Source organism: Eriocheir sinensis, chromosome 62 (genome assembly GCF_024679095.1).
Source record: "Eriocheir sinensis breed Jianghai 21 chromosome 62, ASM2467909v1, whole genome shotgun sequence".
Classification (NCBI taxonomy): Eukaryota; Metazoa; Arthropoda; class Malacostraca; order Decapoda; family Varunidae; genus Eriocheir; species Eriocheir sinensis.
In genome coordinates, this window is record NC_066570.1 from 9,547,179 (window position 1) to 9,563,953 (window position 16,775).

The window sequence follows — 16,775 nt, forward strand, 5'->3', positions numbered from 1 at the left end:
TCCTCCCAAAATTGACCTTTCTTTCGGCCACCTCTTTTAATTCTTTTTTGGGAGCAGCGAGAAGCGGGCTTTTATTTTTTTTATTGTTTTCTTTTTATTTTTGTGCCCTTGAGCTCCTCCTTTGTTGTAAGAAAATAAAAAATAAAAGGGGGGAGCTCCCCAATCACCATCACCATATAGAGGCCCGTCCAGATGAGAGGCATTTGCCCGCCGTGCAAACACTGTTATCATATCATACTAAGCAGCGGGATGACGTCATAAGCACAGAAACAAAGGAAACAAATCTGGCAACAAACAGTGCTATCAGATGTTGCTGTGTGCCACAGTCTCTACTCCGTTCACCGGGCAAAGACTGGCGGGCAAACTTGTGTCCACATGAGGGGCAGTTGCCCGCCGGGCATTGCCTGATGATCATATATTCCTCGCTTGTTTAGCAGGGTTATCAGGTCGAACAGTTGGTGGAGGGTTTTTGCCACTACCAGGCGCACATAGCAGACCGGGCACTCCAAGTGCAGGCAGCGGCCGATAGCACAACCGGACTGAGAGTAGCACAACATGGGCTACAGCAAGGATGCTATCTATATAGGTCAATTAATTGCACGGTGGCTGTGCCACCGTAGAGCCATAAATAAACGGCTGTGCCACCGTAGAGCCATAAATAAACGGCTGTGCCACCGTAGAGCCATCACTAACCGGATGTGCCACCGTATAGCCATAAAGAAACGGCTGTGCCACCGTAGAGCCATAAATAAACGGCTGTGCCACCGTAGAGCCATAAATAAACGGCTGTGCCACCGTGAAACCATAAATAAACGGCTGTGCCACCGTGAAACCATAAATAAACGGCTGTGTCACCGTGAGCCATAAATAAACGGCTGTGCCACCCGTGAAACCATAAATAAACGGCTGTGCCACCGTGAGCCATAAATAAACGGCTGTGCCACCGTGAAAGCCATAAACGGCTGTGTCACCATAGAGCCATAAACGGCTGTGTCACCGTAGAGCCATAAACGGCTGTGTCACCGTAGAGCCATAAATAAACGGCTGTGCCACCGTAGAGCCATAAATAAACGGCTGTGTCACCGTAGAGCCATAAATAAACGGCTGTGTCACCGTAGAGCCATAAATAAACGGCTGTGTCACCGTAGAGCCATAAATAAACGGCTGTGCCACCGTAAGCCATAAAGCGGCTGTGTCACCGTGAGAGCCATAAACGGCGGCTGCCACCGTAGAGCCATAAATAAACGGCTGTGTCACCGTGAGAGCCATAAATAAGCGGCTGTGTCACCGTGGAGCCATAAATAAATGGCTGTGTCACCGTGAGCCATAAATAAACGGCTGTGTCACCGTGAGAGCCATAAATAAGCGGCTGTGACACCGAAGAGCAATAAATAAACGGCTGTTCCACCGTAGAGCCATAAATAAACGGCTGTGCCACCGTAGAGCCATAAATAAACGGCTGTGCCACCGTAGAGCCATAAACGGCTGTGTCACCATAGAGCCATAAATAAACGGCTGTGCCACCGTAGAGCCATAAACGGCTGTGTCACCGTAGAGCCATAAATAAACGGCTGTGCAGAACCATAAACGGCTGTGTCACCGTGAGAGCCATAAATAACGGCTATGTCACCGAGAGCCATAAATAAACGGCTGTGTCACCGTGAGCCATAAACGGCTGTGTCACCGTGGAGCCATAAATAAACGGCTGTGTCACCGAGAGCCATAAATAAACGGCTGTGTCACCGTGAGAGCCATAAATAAGCGGCTGTGTCACCGTGGAGCCATAAATAAACGGCTGTGTCACCGTGAGAGCCATAAATAAACGGCTGTGTCACCGTGAGCCATAAATAAACGGCTGTGTCACCGTAGAGCCATAAATAAACGGCTGTGTCACCGTAGAGCCATAAATAAACGGCTGTGTCACCGTAGAGCCATAAATAAACGGCTGTGTCACCGTAGAGCCATAAATAAACGGCTGTGTCACCGTAGAGCCATAAATAAACGGCTGTGTCACCCGTGAGAGCCATAAATAAACGGCTGTGCCACCGTAGAGCCATAAATAAACGGCTGTGCCACCGTAGAGCCATAAATAAACGGCTGTGCCACCGTAGAGCCATAAATAAACGGCTGTGCCACCGTAGAGCCATAAATAAACGGCTGTGCCACCGGAGAGCCATAAACGGCTGTGTCACCATAGAGCCATAAACGGCTGTGTCACCGTAGAGCCATAAACGGCTGTGTCACCGTAGAGCCATAAATAAACGGCTCTGACACCTTAGAGCCATAAATAAATGGCTGTGTCACCGTAGAGCCATAAACGGCTGTGTCACCGTAGAGCCATAAATAAACGGCTGTGTCACCGTAGAGCCATAAATAAACGGCTGTGTCACCGTAGAGCCATAAATAAAGCGGCTGTGTGCCGTGAGAGCCATAAATAAACGGCTGTGCCACCAGAGAGCCATAAACGGCTGTGTCACCGTAGAGCCATAAATAAACGGCTGTGACACCGTAGAGCCATAAACGGCTGTGTCACCAGAGAGCCATAAACGGCTGTGTCACCGTGAGAGCCATAAATAAACGGCTGTGTCACCAGAGAGCCATAACCGGCTGTGTCACCGTAGAGCCATAAATAAACGGCTGTGCCACCGTAGAGCCATAAACGGCTGTGTCACCGTAGAGCCATAAGCCATAAATAAACGGCTGTCACCGAGAGCCATAAATAAACGGTTGTGCCACCGAGAGCCATAAACGGCTGTGTCACCGTGAGAGCCATAAATAAACGCGGCTATGTCACCGTGAGAGCCATAAATAAACGGCTGTGTCACCAGAGAGCCATAAATAAATGGCTGTGTCACCGTGGAGCCATAAATAAACGGCTGTGTCACCGTGAGAGCCATAAATAAACGGCTGTGTCACCATAGAGCCATAAATAAACGGCTGTGTCACCGTAGAGCCATAAATAAACGGCTGTGTCACCGTAGAGCCATAAATAAACGGCTGTGTCACCGTAGAGCCATAAATAAACGGCTGTGCCACCGTAGAGCCATAAACGGCTGTGTCACCGTAGAGCCATAAATAAACGGCTGTGTCACCGTAGAGCCATAAATAAACGGCTGTGTCCCCGTCGAGCCATAAATAAGCGGCTGTGTCACCGTGAGCCATAAATAAACGGCTGTGTCACCGTGAGCCATAAATAAACGGCTGTGTCACCGTAGAGCCATAAATAAACGGCTGTGCCACCGTAGAGCCATAAATAAATGGCTGTGTCACCGTAGAGCCATAAATAAACGGCTGTGTCACCGTAGAGCCATAAATAAACGGCTGTGTCACCGTAGAGCCATAAATAAACGGCTGTGTCACCGTAGAGCCATAAATAAACGGCTGTGCCACCGTAGAGCCATAAATAAACGGCTGTGTCACCGTAGAGCCATAAATAAACGGCTATGTCACCGTAGAGCCATAAATAAACGGCTGTGACACCGTGAGAGCCATAAATAAGCGGCTGTGCCACCAGAGAGCCATAAATAAACGGCTGTGTCACCGAGAGCCATAAATAACCGGCGGTGCCACCGTAGAGCAATAAATAAATGGCTGTGTCACCGTCGAGCAATAAACGGCTGTGTCACCGTAGAGCCATAAATAAACGGCTGTGTCACCGTAGAGCCATAAATAAACGGCTGTGCCACCGTAGAGCCATAAATAAACGGCTGTGCCACCGTAGAGCCATAAATAAACGGCTGTGCCACCGTAGAGCCATAAATAAACGGCTGTGCCACCGTAGATAAACAGTGTTGGCACCCTGGGGGTTAAGGCCTTCTGGAATCCCTCTGCATCTTGGGATCATTACCTGGCTTTTCGTCTTCCAATTAGATTAATTTTTTTGTGCTTTGAATGTTCTTGAATCACTTCAAAGCACTTCATAGCAAACTCTCGCTATAACGAACCAATTGGGGGAAGGGGGTGACATTATATCTGAGAGATCCGAACTTCTGATATATAACTAATTTTGTTCATTATGAGCACAGTCACCTCTTGATTAACACAAGTTTAAACAGCACGTTTTTTTATTTAACACGAGTTTATATTTAAGGAGATACGATTAACTAACGTGATATTTTCGATTTAACGTGCGTTTAATCGATGACGTCACGCTCACCCACGCTACTTCTGGGCAGGGATCCACAAACGTGCTCACTAACTTCAAAAGTTGGAAAGTTTTGTTTTGTCGGCACAACATTTGTGGTCATATACCGGAGAGAGACAGAAGGGGAAGGAATTATAGGAGACGGGAACAGATCCCAGGAGATGGGACACAACCCCCGATTAATACCTGGTACCCATTCACTGCTGGGTGGACAGGGGTGTAGGGAAAGCCGCCCAAATTTTTTCACTCCACCCATCAAACCCGGGCTCTCTCGGTTGTAAGCCGAGTGTGCTAACCACTGCACCACGAAGCCCCCACACTAACTACGAACTAACATAACTACGCACTATTGATTTAGCGACCGACGTTAACTTCAGATCCACAAAGCAACCCTTACATTGTAGTTAGAGGCACCTAGGCTGCTGATTGGTTGATGACGTCATTGGCCTTGCAACGAATCACAAGCATGTTTCTTTTCTTTTTTCTTTTTTTTTTTACAACAAAGGAGGCAGCTCAAGGGCACAAAAAAAAGGAAAACAGTAATAAAAAAAAGACCGCTACTCGCTGCTCTTAAAAAAGAATCAAAAGAGGTGGCCGAAAGAGAGGTCAATTTCGGGAGGATGGAAGTTGTGGATCAGTATGCTGGGGGAGAAAAGACCTCTGTGATAGTGAAAGTGACTTTTTCAAGCTTTGAAATCAGTGTTAGTGGTGAAGACAGTGACATCAACAACATTGAACTCCAGCCCCTCGTCTTATCAGGAAGGGTGAGCCCCGTTATTGTGCAACCTCAGTTTTGGGCCATTACGGTGATGGAGTAAGTGATACTCAGGCCCCTGAAAATGCATCCCACCACCCTTCAGGTTATCAAGCTGAAAACATGAGGGTAATGAAGGGGGTTTGTAATGGGGTCGAGTGCGTGGAGGAGAGGGCTGCTGCCAACCACAACATACACAGTGCTAAGTGACCTAAAAGTTATTGCGCTTCATCACATCACCACGGAAACACCACATGACGTAGAAACTTCGGGTTTGAGGCAGATTGAAGAGGAAGGATGGATTAAGCGAATGCTTATAATCTAAAGCTACTGGCTTAGGTAGAGCCGTGAAATTTATAATAGATAGTGACCAATTTTCGGGAGAGCGTCAGAACGCGGGGTGAGGAGGGACGATGGCCAACGCAAGTGTCAAGTGTTGAAAGTGAAGTACAAATGTAAATAAAATGAGAACGTGTGTTTTTGTTGTTTCTATGACCTACCAATGTATTAATAATGTGTTTCTTTAAGGTTAGAGTAACAAAAAACCCAAAATAGGAAGACTTTCCCAGTGTCCAGGAACATAACCCCCCCCCCCCATTACTATTGTTTCTTATGGGGATATTATGTTTAAATAATGTGATTTTAAATAACACAACATCTCCAGGAACATAACCCTCGTGTTAATCAAGAGGTGACTGTACAGTGCTGCCTCATTATTGCCGGGGGTTAGGTTCCTGAAATACCAGTCGATGCCTAAAACCGTCAATACTGATTTTTGTCTAGTCGTGTAACCTCCTGTTTTTCTTTCTATCCCACCAACCACTTATATGTTCTGAGCAACTTACTTGAAATACTTCTTAGATATAAATTCCTTTGGTAATAGAAACAACTTAATACAGAAACAAAAATACTTTTATCGAAGAAATAAGTATGAAAGGAAACTGGTTGATGCATGATTCCATCTGGCCATGGCGGCCATGCTGGTACCCTGCCGACTGGCCCAGGCTCAACGTAATGGCCGCCGCATCGTCATCATCGTCCCTATTTTCACCCTATTCAAGTTCATCAACATTTTCTTCCACACTGTCTTCACCAGCAAACCGAGCATAGAGATGTCTGGCTTTTTCCCAGATGAATATGGAGTCTAGCAGCATGTGTCGGTGGTTTAACCCTTTCAGTGCGACGACGCATCACCGTATGGAAAGGGTTGATCCTCTTCGAAACCTCTTAATCCTCTTCTAAACCCCTTAAGAGGAAATGGAAGAGGATTAAGAGGTATAAAAGAGGATTAATCCTTTTCCATTTCCTCTTAACCCTTTCCTTGCGTGCGGGACGGGACGCGACTATCCCCTAAGGCACAGTCAGGCAGCCCAATGGGGGTCTCTTTTAACCTCTGTATCTCAAAAACTGTTCATCACGGCTAAAAAACAAAAACATCATTGGAAAGAGGAGGTCCAGATCTATAGGAGTCGGTTATGTATGCCTCTCTTGCGAATGTACATGTACATTCAGGGAGTGTTGAATGTTAACACTTACGTCGGTGCGTGCACGATGATCAGCCATATTGAGAGAACTGCGGACATTTCTCCTTGAGATTCTGGCAAGGGAGCATTGCCAACTGCAATAATTACAACTATTTGGTCAAAGAATCAGTCAGGTGATAGGTGAAGCTATGCAAAAATGCCGCTATATTGGGCAAGAACATCCACCAGTTACTCGTCCGTAGATTTGCCACGTTGGGCTGATATGATTTTCCACCAAATTTAGTGAAGAACCCATTCAATTGGCAATCCAGTGTTGTGAGAATTAGTGCTGGAACACTTCCATACGCTCACAGTGAGCGTTTAGCACCACCAGCAAATACGCCTAATGCTCGCTGCGAGCGTTTAGCAATGAAAGGGTTAACCCTTTCCACACTGTGACGGCGACATCTGCATCACGTATTGAAAGGGTTAAGTTCTCAATCCAAATGTTCAATGTCTTCTCCATTTTCAGAAGGGCATCATCTCTCACATGCATTGTTACTTTTGCTGAAGCAGCTGTGCTCAAAGCTGGAGCATCTTTAACCCGCTCTGACATGCATAGTTTTTTTTAAATATGTACCGCCAGTCTGCCGGCTTTTGTTATTGGTTTTCAATGGTCCAAAACCAAGGAAAATGGGTTCAAGCAGGAAACCAAATCTGAAAAGTACCCTGTTGTATGTAAGTTTTGATTAAAGAAGCGTCTCTGAGCAAAAAAAATGACCTTATTTTGGCTGACCACGCAACGGCTGAGTCAAGCCAGCTGCGTGAGTGGCATCACATACACAAAGCACAGCAGACTCTCGGATGACTTGGTCAAAATTGGCCTTCGAAACTGGGTCAAATTTGGATGATATTTTTTAATTTAGCATAAGCGGTCGTCGTTTTTTGATGCGATGTTGTTTTACGGTACTGTGATTTGTACAACCGTCCAGGTTAATGTCTTTTTCTCTTCGCTTAATTTCACGAGCACTGGATTCTTTCATGCCATACTGACGACCAATGGCAACATAGCTCATTCCACTTCTTACTTTGTTTAGCAGAGAAACTGCATTAACACAGTGAAAATATCCCATAATGAACACCACTGAGTGGACTGTGGACATGAAGGTAAAGTTAACCCCACTCACACTCGTGACTGTCGGAAACGCTTTTAATCAACTCCTTTTGGCACATACGGTGTATATATACATCAGAGAAACTGCGTTAACACAGTGAAAATTTTCCATCCCTGTGACCTTTCAGCTCATCGGTGGCATAGTTGGTTTGCTGCCCTGACTTCTACTCAGAAGGCCCGGGTTTGAACCCCAGCACTCAGTGGTGTTCATTATGGGTTACTTTGTTTAATATTTCGTTCTTTTCTTCCAAGGTGAGCACTTCTCTTGCCCTTTTAGCTTTCTTCTCTCCACTTGGAAGATCACAAGGGTGCTTAAGAGCCATGCCATTGAGTAGGACGAAGGACGATAACGTAGCTGTAGCCGTGAACGTTGTTGGAATGAGACACACGTGGACTTGTCGGAACGGCAGGAACATACCCTAAAGGAGCAGCCAGTGACGCCTGGTGGGTGGCGCAGAAACTAGCTAGGAGGCGAAAAATACAATTTTTTTTTAGCATCAGATAAATCCCGTCTATAATCAAAACCGTCTTAAAAATAAAAATCAATAATGAGGGGGCACTGTGGAAAGTGTGTTATTTTTTACCATTTCCAAATATAACAAAGCTTATTTATTAAATTAGATGAAAGTTTATGTACTTATGTACATACATTCATCGCAAACACTACACCCATACTACAGGGAAATTAAAACTAATTACGCATTAGACACTATGTTATGCTGACCAGCGAGCGTGTACATACTCGCCCCGCCCGCCACCCAACATACCGGTAACCCCACAATTACTAAACTTGTTGGTAAATCCCCGCACACACTGGAAAGGCAAAATTGTTTGTTAAAGTTGAAATTCATTATATCGTGGCTCAGAGAAGCAAGGGTTTACTGTACATTATTTATGATAGAAAGATCAGAGCTCCTTCTAGAGATGCAGGCTATCCAATATCCTGCCCCTACATGGGAAAATACATCACAGGAAAGGAACCACCGTTAGCCACCAAGTGTTGTGGGGTTTCATTTCTTGAAGCATATGAGAAATTAATTTATTTAAGAGAATAAATCTTTTCCCAAATATTCCACCAAAAATTTTTACCCGTGCCTCAAAGACAGGAAGGCAAACACTAACCAAAGGGATCTCTATGGCTTAAGGCCTTATGGAGTCTTTTTCTGCAACTAGGGTCTTTTAAAGCAGCATTGTATTTTAAATACATGTATTTAATGTTAAGCAGATAAAATTTTCACTAATAATGGCATTTTTCAGGCACCAATGTAAACAATACTGGCAAGATCCTACTGTAGTGGCTTTTCCATGTCAGTTGTCATTTAGAGCCTAACATTACCCCAAACATTAACAACACAGAGCAGCTTAATCAAATTACCTGTTCACACTCCATGTCATCATTGTTATCATCCGTCACATCACTTGAAGCTTCATCAATGTTGCGGATCAGTGACAACAAGTCATATCGGGCCCTGGACAAACAAAATTGTCAGAAATTGAAGTTTTCACTCTAATATGACTATTAAGACTTCAGCAGTAAGATATTCCAGCAGTTTACAGAATGGCAATATGAAATACCAATAGCTGGTACAAGTAATTCAGACAGATGAAACATACTACAGGTAATGATCAATAATATTAACAGTATCCATTATTCAGTGATGAGGTCAGAATATCCAATTTGATCTACAGTACCCTCCCGAATTTTGCACTTACTTCGTTCCACAGATCTTGCGGATCGTGAAACTCGGGGTATTGAAAACACTGAAAAAGCGCTTATTTGTTCTGGCCCGTGGAGAAGGTGACTTTTTTTCCCACTTTACTCCCTTGTTATCTCAAAATACTTAGTGTAAATAGGAAGAAAATGTGAAGAGAGAACGGGTCGTTTGGAGGCCACAGCTGAAGGCAGCTGGCTGCCTTACAATTGGCTGACAGTTCTGAAAACACATTTGTGATTCGCCGAGTCAAATGACATCATCAACAATGCTCATCCAACCAGCGGCCTCTAACTATGACGAAACGAAAGCTTTGTGAATCTGAATTCAACGTTGATATTTAAATCATCAATCCGTAGCTTTTTCCGCGGGCTATTAGCGCACATCTCTGTGAATCTCACCCCAGCACACGTGAACACAGTCACCCAACCACTAGTTTCTCATGAATTTTGTAGAGAGATTCAAAGTCGGCTGCATTTCACAGGAAACTCATTGAAATTCTAACCAGAAACTCAGTCACCAGCATGTCGGTTATTTTCTCGTGAGGTTGGTAAGTTGTGGTCACAAGAAGATGAAGAGCGTGTCGGCTGATTGGTTCAGTAGCAGTTTATTCCAGTACCACAATGAGTTCCACAAAGCTAGATAAGCTTGGAGTAATCAGGTTGAGCAGGTCTTGGACTTGTCTTGTCCAAGCGTAGCCACTGCCTCATCATGTCTGGGTCCTCACTGTTACGAACGTTCTGGTATCATTTAACGGTAGCAAGCTGTAACAAACCCTCCCTTTGTCTCCGAGCTAACCACTCACGAACTAACAAAAGCTTTCCTTTTATTTTTTTATTTTTCTTCAGCAAACACCACAAAGCAAACTCTGCAATGCCTGGATCCATTGTTTGTTTTGCTCTTCAACTGATATATCCCAGAATGCAACATTCCTCCATGTGGCCAAACTTGAGGATAAATTTGAGACAGAAAATCCTTGGAAAATAATTTTGGTGGAAAATCCCTGAGAAACTAGCTTGTGTGACCATGCCTGCTGGTGTCACACTGGGCCTTTTTCCTCCAACCATGTTTGCGATAGGGATGACCGGCAACTCCAACTTTTCCGGGTGTGCGTCACACACGGCCAAGGTCAGTTGTCAGTATCCACAACGTAAACAAAGCAGTCACCCTGTATCGATTAAATAGTGGACGAAGCAGCTCTGCCAGTCTACGCGTCTCTTGCTTGGCCATTTTCCACTGCTCCTCACTCCTCAGCCACTGCCGTCGTCTGTTTGTTGACATACAGCCGCATGGTTGCTCATACCCCCAACTATTTTCCACCCGTACGGACAACCAACAACTTGCTTTTGGTTGGGCCCATGGGCAACCGCAGTTGCCAATAGCCCCAACAGTTGAAGGAAAACGGCCAGTGTGACATCGTCTTAAATACTCGTGTGTGATGCCGATGATAGGTAGATGTGACCCGTACGTACATGTCAAAGCAGCGCAAAACTCAGGGCGATAATGCACGAAAGTCTGGATGGTAAGAATTTAGGACTGAGCACGAAACTCGGTAAGGTACTGTATTTCAAACTCACTCCTTCCTGGCCTGCAGAACCATCTTGCGTCGTTCATCCTGGGAGGACCCAGTGGCCTTGACCTTGTAAAGGGCAAAGTGGGGATGCTCAGCATGGGGGTTGTTGGGGCAGGATGTCACTTCAATCCCACCAAGACTCGACAGCAAATCCTCCATGGTGGATCTATAAAAGAGGAAGACATTCAGCCCTGAGGTAGTTAGTATAACTGTAGAGCAGCAGTCCCACAAACCCCTAGTTTTAATTCTACATGAAGTTCTCTGAGATGGCAAGCACTGGCAACATATTACACCTAACCAACAAATTTTGATAAAAAAAAATACATAAACAACTATTTATCAAAATTCCATTGGTTCAATATTCCAGTGGTACAAACTTTGAAGGCAGGAAATTATAATCTGAAAAATACCAAGTCAAATTTTTCAAGGGCACAAAATTATCATCTGAAAGTATTATGATAAAACATCAATTGAAATACTGGAAATACTGTGATGCAAGGCTATCTCAAATATCAGCTATATGATTCACATGCAATGAATAATTGAAATACCATTTATATGCACTTGCAGAGGCAGATGTTTTTCATGTACCTGAAATGAGATAAGTAATTATAGGTATGAAGAGGCCTTTGTTCGTTCCAATATGATCTGACAATAGGCTGTTTGATAAAAGTTTTCATGTGTTTGTATGGTATATTGGCAGTGCATATTGGCATGCTTGGGATTTATATAAGGTGTAATGTTTTTTTGCATACATAAACATTCAAATGTATTATTGCAAAACACAGGTGAATATTTATCACAAGATCATTTTCTGTGGTTGTAAATTTGGAGAGGCGGTGGCTGAGTCGTCAAAGTAACGGCCTCGTGTTCAGGGTTCAATCCCCGGTGCCACCAAGCTGGGATTTTCAGCCGGTGGCTTAAAACTACCCACATGCTGTCCAGAAGACCACCTATCAACCCGGACTCTAGATTCTAGGATCAAAGATGAGCTCTGGGAGGGCAGCATGAGCCAATGCAAGATGGCGCCACTTTAAACACAAGCCTTGGACCGACCATCAGGATTCATCGGGAAAGCCTACAGGTAGCAACAATAGCAAAAAAAAAAAAAAAAAGATACTTCAAGTAGGCTAATTGGTAGTTTAGGCTCAACTGCTTGGTCGTTCGAGACGGACTGATTCAGCAAAGCGGAGCAGTTAGTGAAGCAATTGAAATAACGAGGGAGCCAATTTCGGCAACGCTCAGGCAGTCAGCTGTTGGCTTGGGACAAGATTGGAGGTATGCTGGCGTTGAGGGAGTCTACGTGGTGACTTGGGGTCATCGCAGTGGATTGGTTGGCTCTCGGCGATGGTGTGATGGTTTTGCTTCTTGGGCCATTGGCTGCGTTGTTGTGTTCCCTGTCTGGTCCTGGAGGTTGGCCGGTTAGCTGTGGGCTTGCCGGGCGCCCGGTTACTACTGGTTGGTTGTTTTCCATTCATGCTGACTCTCTCTGTGTCATCAAAGGTGACCACCCTGAAGGAGGTGAGTGAGGCGGTGTTGTTCTTTGTTGCAGTTTATTTGACCACATTTTCACTCAATCATTAACCCCCTGGCCGTGGATTTCCTACCAGAAGACATCACCGAGCTACAGGAGTGGAGCAAAAAGTGGCTGCTACAATTCAATGAAGAAAAAAGTAAAGTCCTGCACCTTGGGAGGGGAAATTCAGCATACCAATACCACATGGGAAACACTCCACTACCCACCACAGAGGCAGAGAAAGACCTGGGAGTATATGTTACCAGGTTACCAGAGAAGGTGAAATCTGTGCCAATCACAGTAATGTATGTGTGCCACTTCTACACTCATGAGTGGACGGATGGAATGAAACTGACTTACAGTTGTAGAATACAGAGTCTGAGCTACACTCATGTGATCTTATCTCCAAATCTATCTTTGTCCACATTTTCTTTAAATTACCACACACTCTTTGCCTCCATCACTTCTTCTAATTCATTCCAAGTATTTCTATTTCCATTGGGAAAACTGTACTTTTTTGTCATGAAGATCGCACATCAAAGCACAAATGCAATCGGACAGGAGTGCATGGGTGCTATTTCTAAGAGTTTACAACGCAGACCGAGACTAGGGTCTTGCCACCCTTTCCTTACATTACGGAACGCCATTTGTTCCGTATTTGGCTGTCTGAATGGTTAACCCTTAGAGTACGGGTGGCGAGATATTTCTCTGGATGGTGTGCGCGGGGAAAATTTAGACATTTAAAAGAGGTGGAAAAGGTGTCTTTGCAATAAATGTATATTCATTTAGTATATATGGTGGTGTAATAAAACTTCTCTCCTAATAATAATAAAAAAGTTATGACAGATGAAAATATTGCACATTTTCTCGTGGCTGTGACGCGTCGCGTGGAAACACCCCACTCTCTCTCTCTCTCTCAATGTCAGTACCATATCAGTCATCAGAGTCACTGTCACTTTGATTCGCCCGCGCCCTACTTCCGCCCGGAGCAGAGGAACTGCTTGACGCATCACGAGACATGCCAGATGTATTCCAAACAAAAGTGGAAAATGATCTGTGGCCTTCGGTAGGGCGTACGCTGAGACGAATGAGTGTGTGTACAGATGCCAGATGCCTCCACCATTCTTCTGAGTCAAGAACTGGCAGTATATTTAAAACGTAGGGAGCATAGAGTGTGATGATTTTATGTATGATCCCCGTATGGGTGGGGCGTGTGGTAGCGTACTTATATATACGATCGCTGTAATCTAAGGGTTAAGCAGATAAAATTCAGTATTTTAAAACTGTAGTGAGCACATTTTTCAGTGAGCCATAAAACTAGTCCATAAAATTATGTTTGTCAAGGGTCGTCCTGAAATACATGTAAAATACGCGTCGTAACATCTCTCCCCCCTTCCTCCTGTCTTCACCAGCAGCGGCTGTCAGTCATGGCAGGCTAGAGAAATTTTAGGGTTTCCATTCGTTCTTTAAATTATGGATTGGTTCTGTTTTGCAGAATGGAATGTTGCATTCCTTATTTTTTTTAACTGAGACTATTCCCATTGTTTTCTGATTTGAGCACTTTCGTGTTGTGGCGAACAAAGGGAACCCACAGTCACATCTTCAACTTGTAAAAAGAGACACGCCAGTCCTCGTTGAAAGACCAACTTGGTTGGCTAGGCTGACGTAAGCCAATACAGTTGATCTATCGGCATCCTCCCCTCCCCTTCATGAGCTGTCACCCGTCAAGGGTCTGTGGTTCCCACTTGGAGGAACGTATGAGCTTCACCCTGACAGCCTCCATATAGCCCGTGTCCCCACCTGTGAGGTGGCGAAAATAGAGAAAAAAAAGAAAGAAAGAAAAACGCATCATGTCAGCATTAAAAAACTTTCAGATTTTGGAATTTCTGATAAAGGATTCTCAACCTGTATTAGAGTTCAAAATATTTGGAAATGAGAATTGGTGGTTGGAGAGTGCAGTGTTTACTTCAGCTCTGCAATGGTGTGAACTCTGCCTTGCCCCATCCGCTGCTGCTGAGTGAATATCCAACCATTTTATGTTACATTTCTTTCCATATATTTCTATGTAGTATTTGTTATGTAAAGAGATGTATATTTATCATATTTACTGTATACATGAAGAAAGTGTTTAAAAGAAGCATAATAACAACATACAAAACTCTATAAATAAATTTTATTATTTTGTGACATCTTGATCTCTGAGGCAGGGGGAAAATAATGCAAATAAGAATTACAAGGAAGTGACACTGAGTAATCGCATAGAATTAATATATACACCTATGGATTTGTAATTTTTTTGGAGAGCTTTTCAAGCGAATAAAATCAGTCCAAAAACAATACAACCTGACATGAGCCTTTTCTTCACCCAAAGTTGACACTGTACAAGTCAAAATGACAGGGCTACCTCATCTTGAAGGCCACTACAGTACTTTTGAAGCATCTAAGTATTAATTTTCATTATAAGAATAGTGCAACTATGTAATGTATGAATATGTATTCAAGTAGTGGTACATGTTACAAATGGGTTGAACACAGGTTACTTGTGTTCAAGCTTTTTTCTTTCTAATTCTGGTTCATGGCTGTCTAATGTTTGTTTGTTTGTGTTGTTACTCACAATTAACCAATGAGCTTCATTGTTAAGGACACATACTGCTTTATATGTCATGTATTCACTCAGTGGTATCACAAAGACAGGTTTGAACACAGGTTACCATTTCAAACTTTTTTTCATTCGAAATTTAGGTTATCATTCTGCTTGTTCATTTGTGTGTTAGTCTCAAGTAGCCAATGATCTTTGTAGTTGAGAACACATAATTGTACTCAGCCAATTGCAATGCACCCTATAGCTGTACATACATGGAGTGTTATAGTCTGTTTCATTCTATCTGTCCACCAACAATGCAGGAATTTTAATAGATGTGGCACCTGCACATTTCTAGTTCATGCATGTGTGAAAATCAATTGTTGTAATAGACATTCAAGCTTATTCTTCAATAATATATTTGAATGATTATATATACAAAAAAACAACTCCGTCATTTGCATCGGTAATCTAACATACAAGCACATGAAAAGACAAGCTTGTATCAAATAACATAGTCACATCATGCTCAAATGATCAATGTTTTTTTAATTTATTTGATTGATAGCTCATTCCAGGCAACGCCAACGGGCGTCCGATGGTGTCACACCGTTAGTCCTCTTCTAAACCTCTTAACCCTCTTCCATTTCCTCTTAATCCTCTTCTAAACCTCTTAAGAGGAAATGAAAGAGGATTAAGAGGAATTTAGAGGAGGATTAATCCTCTTTCATTTCCTCTTGACCTTTTCCATACTGTGACACCGACGTCTGCATCACGGATAGAAAGGGTTAAAAGACATCTGGCTCTGCAAGTGCAAATAAAGGGTATCTTAATAATTTACTGCATGTAAATAACGATTAATAATGGAAATAACATGAAACAGTAAATATTAACTGTTGAATGCAATGCTAGGCTATTTCAAATATTAGGCTACTCATGTTATTTACATGCAACATTTCAAAATTCCTAATGTATAGACACTTGCAGAGTTGTATGTCACTTCATGTATGTGTATACCTGAATGAGATGAAATATGAGTATCTGAAAGGCTATAGATTGTTCGAGTATGATCAGATTACACTGTTTGATATACAAGTTGTTCCTTCATGTGCTTGTATGGTATATTATCGATGCAAATCTTCTGTTTGCAGTTCATATACGATGGCTTGAAGGTTTTTTTGTATACACAAACATTCAAATATATCACTGAAAATATAAAGTTGATCTTCACGCAATCACGAACTAACAATGCGCAGATGCCACAGCTACGTTCCTGAGTGGACAGACAGAATGAAACAGACTATAGTGTTTGGTCGGTGCTTGGGTGGTTGCATGGTCAGTGTAAGCATGGATGTATGCTTTGATTGAATTTGCTTACAAAGATGATGAAGAATCTTTGAAATTTCTTTGTGATCACGGTGTGCTACCTTCTCATGTAGTGTGTGAAAAGTGTGGACACAAGTGTGTTTATCGTCGACAGAAAACAATGGCAGAGCACAGGTTTAGTTGTCATTCCGAAATCCAAGAAATGGCACTTTTTCAATTTCTGTAAAAGTGAGGAAAGTGAGGGAGTCTGACATACAAACCACTATTGTGGATGATGGAGTATGGGGGGTTAATCATTCTGAAAACTTTATTGGTCCAGGTGACCTCGAGGTTCATACACAAACAATGAGGGTGGTATTGCTAGACGGGAGGTCAAGGACAAGTTCCTTCCCATGAAGGCGAGGCGAGGCTAAAATATTGGAACATGGTCGAGCGTCGAGGACAAGGGTACCCCCGTATCTTCGTCGAAATCATGATTTAAATTGTTATTAGAATTTAGGCAAAGTGTAGGAAATACAATAAATTATAAAAT

General features: G+C 43.3%; 1 protein-coding gene across 3 annotated transcripts in view; it reads right to left on the minus strand.

Moving 5' to 3' along the window:
- The window catches only part of LOC126986750 (snurportin-1-like), an 82,516-nt gene that overhangs the window by 55,646 nt on the left and 10,095 nt on the right, over positions 1–16,775 (minus strand). For 2 of the 3 annotated variants that reach the window (XM_050843129.1, XM_050843127.1), the window contains exons 2-3: positions 10,825–10,986; positions 8,911–9,004 (exon numbers count right to left, since the gene is read on the minus strand). In XM_050843129.1, coding sequence (XP_050699086.1) covers positions 8,911–9,004; positions 10,825–10,979 — 249 coding nt within the window. In that variant the 5' untranslated portion in view covers positions 10,980–10,986. Of the gene's footprint in view, positions 1–8,910; positions 9,005–10,824; positions 10,987–13,934; positions 13,958–16,775 lie in introns of those variants that run through there. The other variant, XM_050843128.1, reaches the window with a different exon arrangement.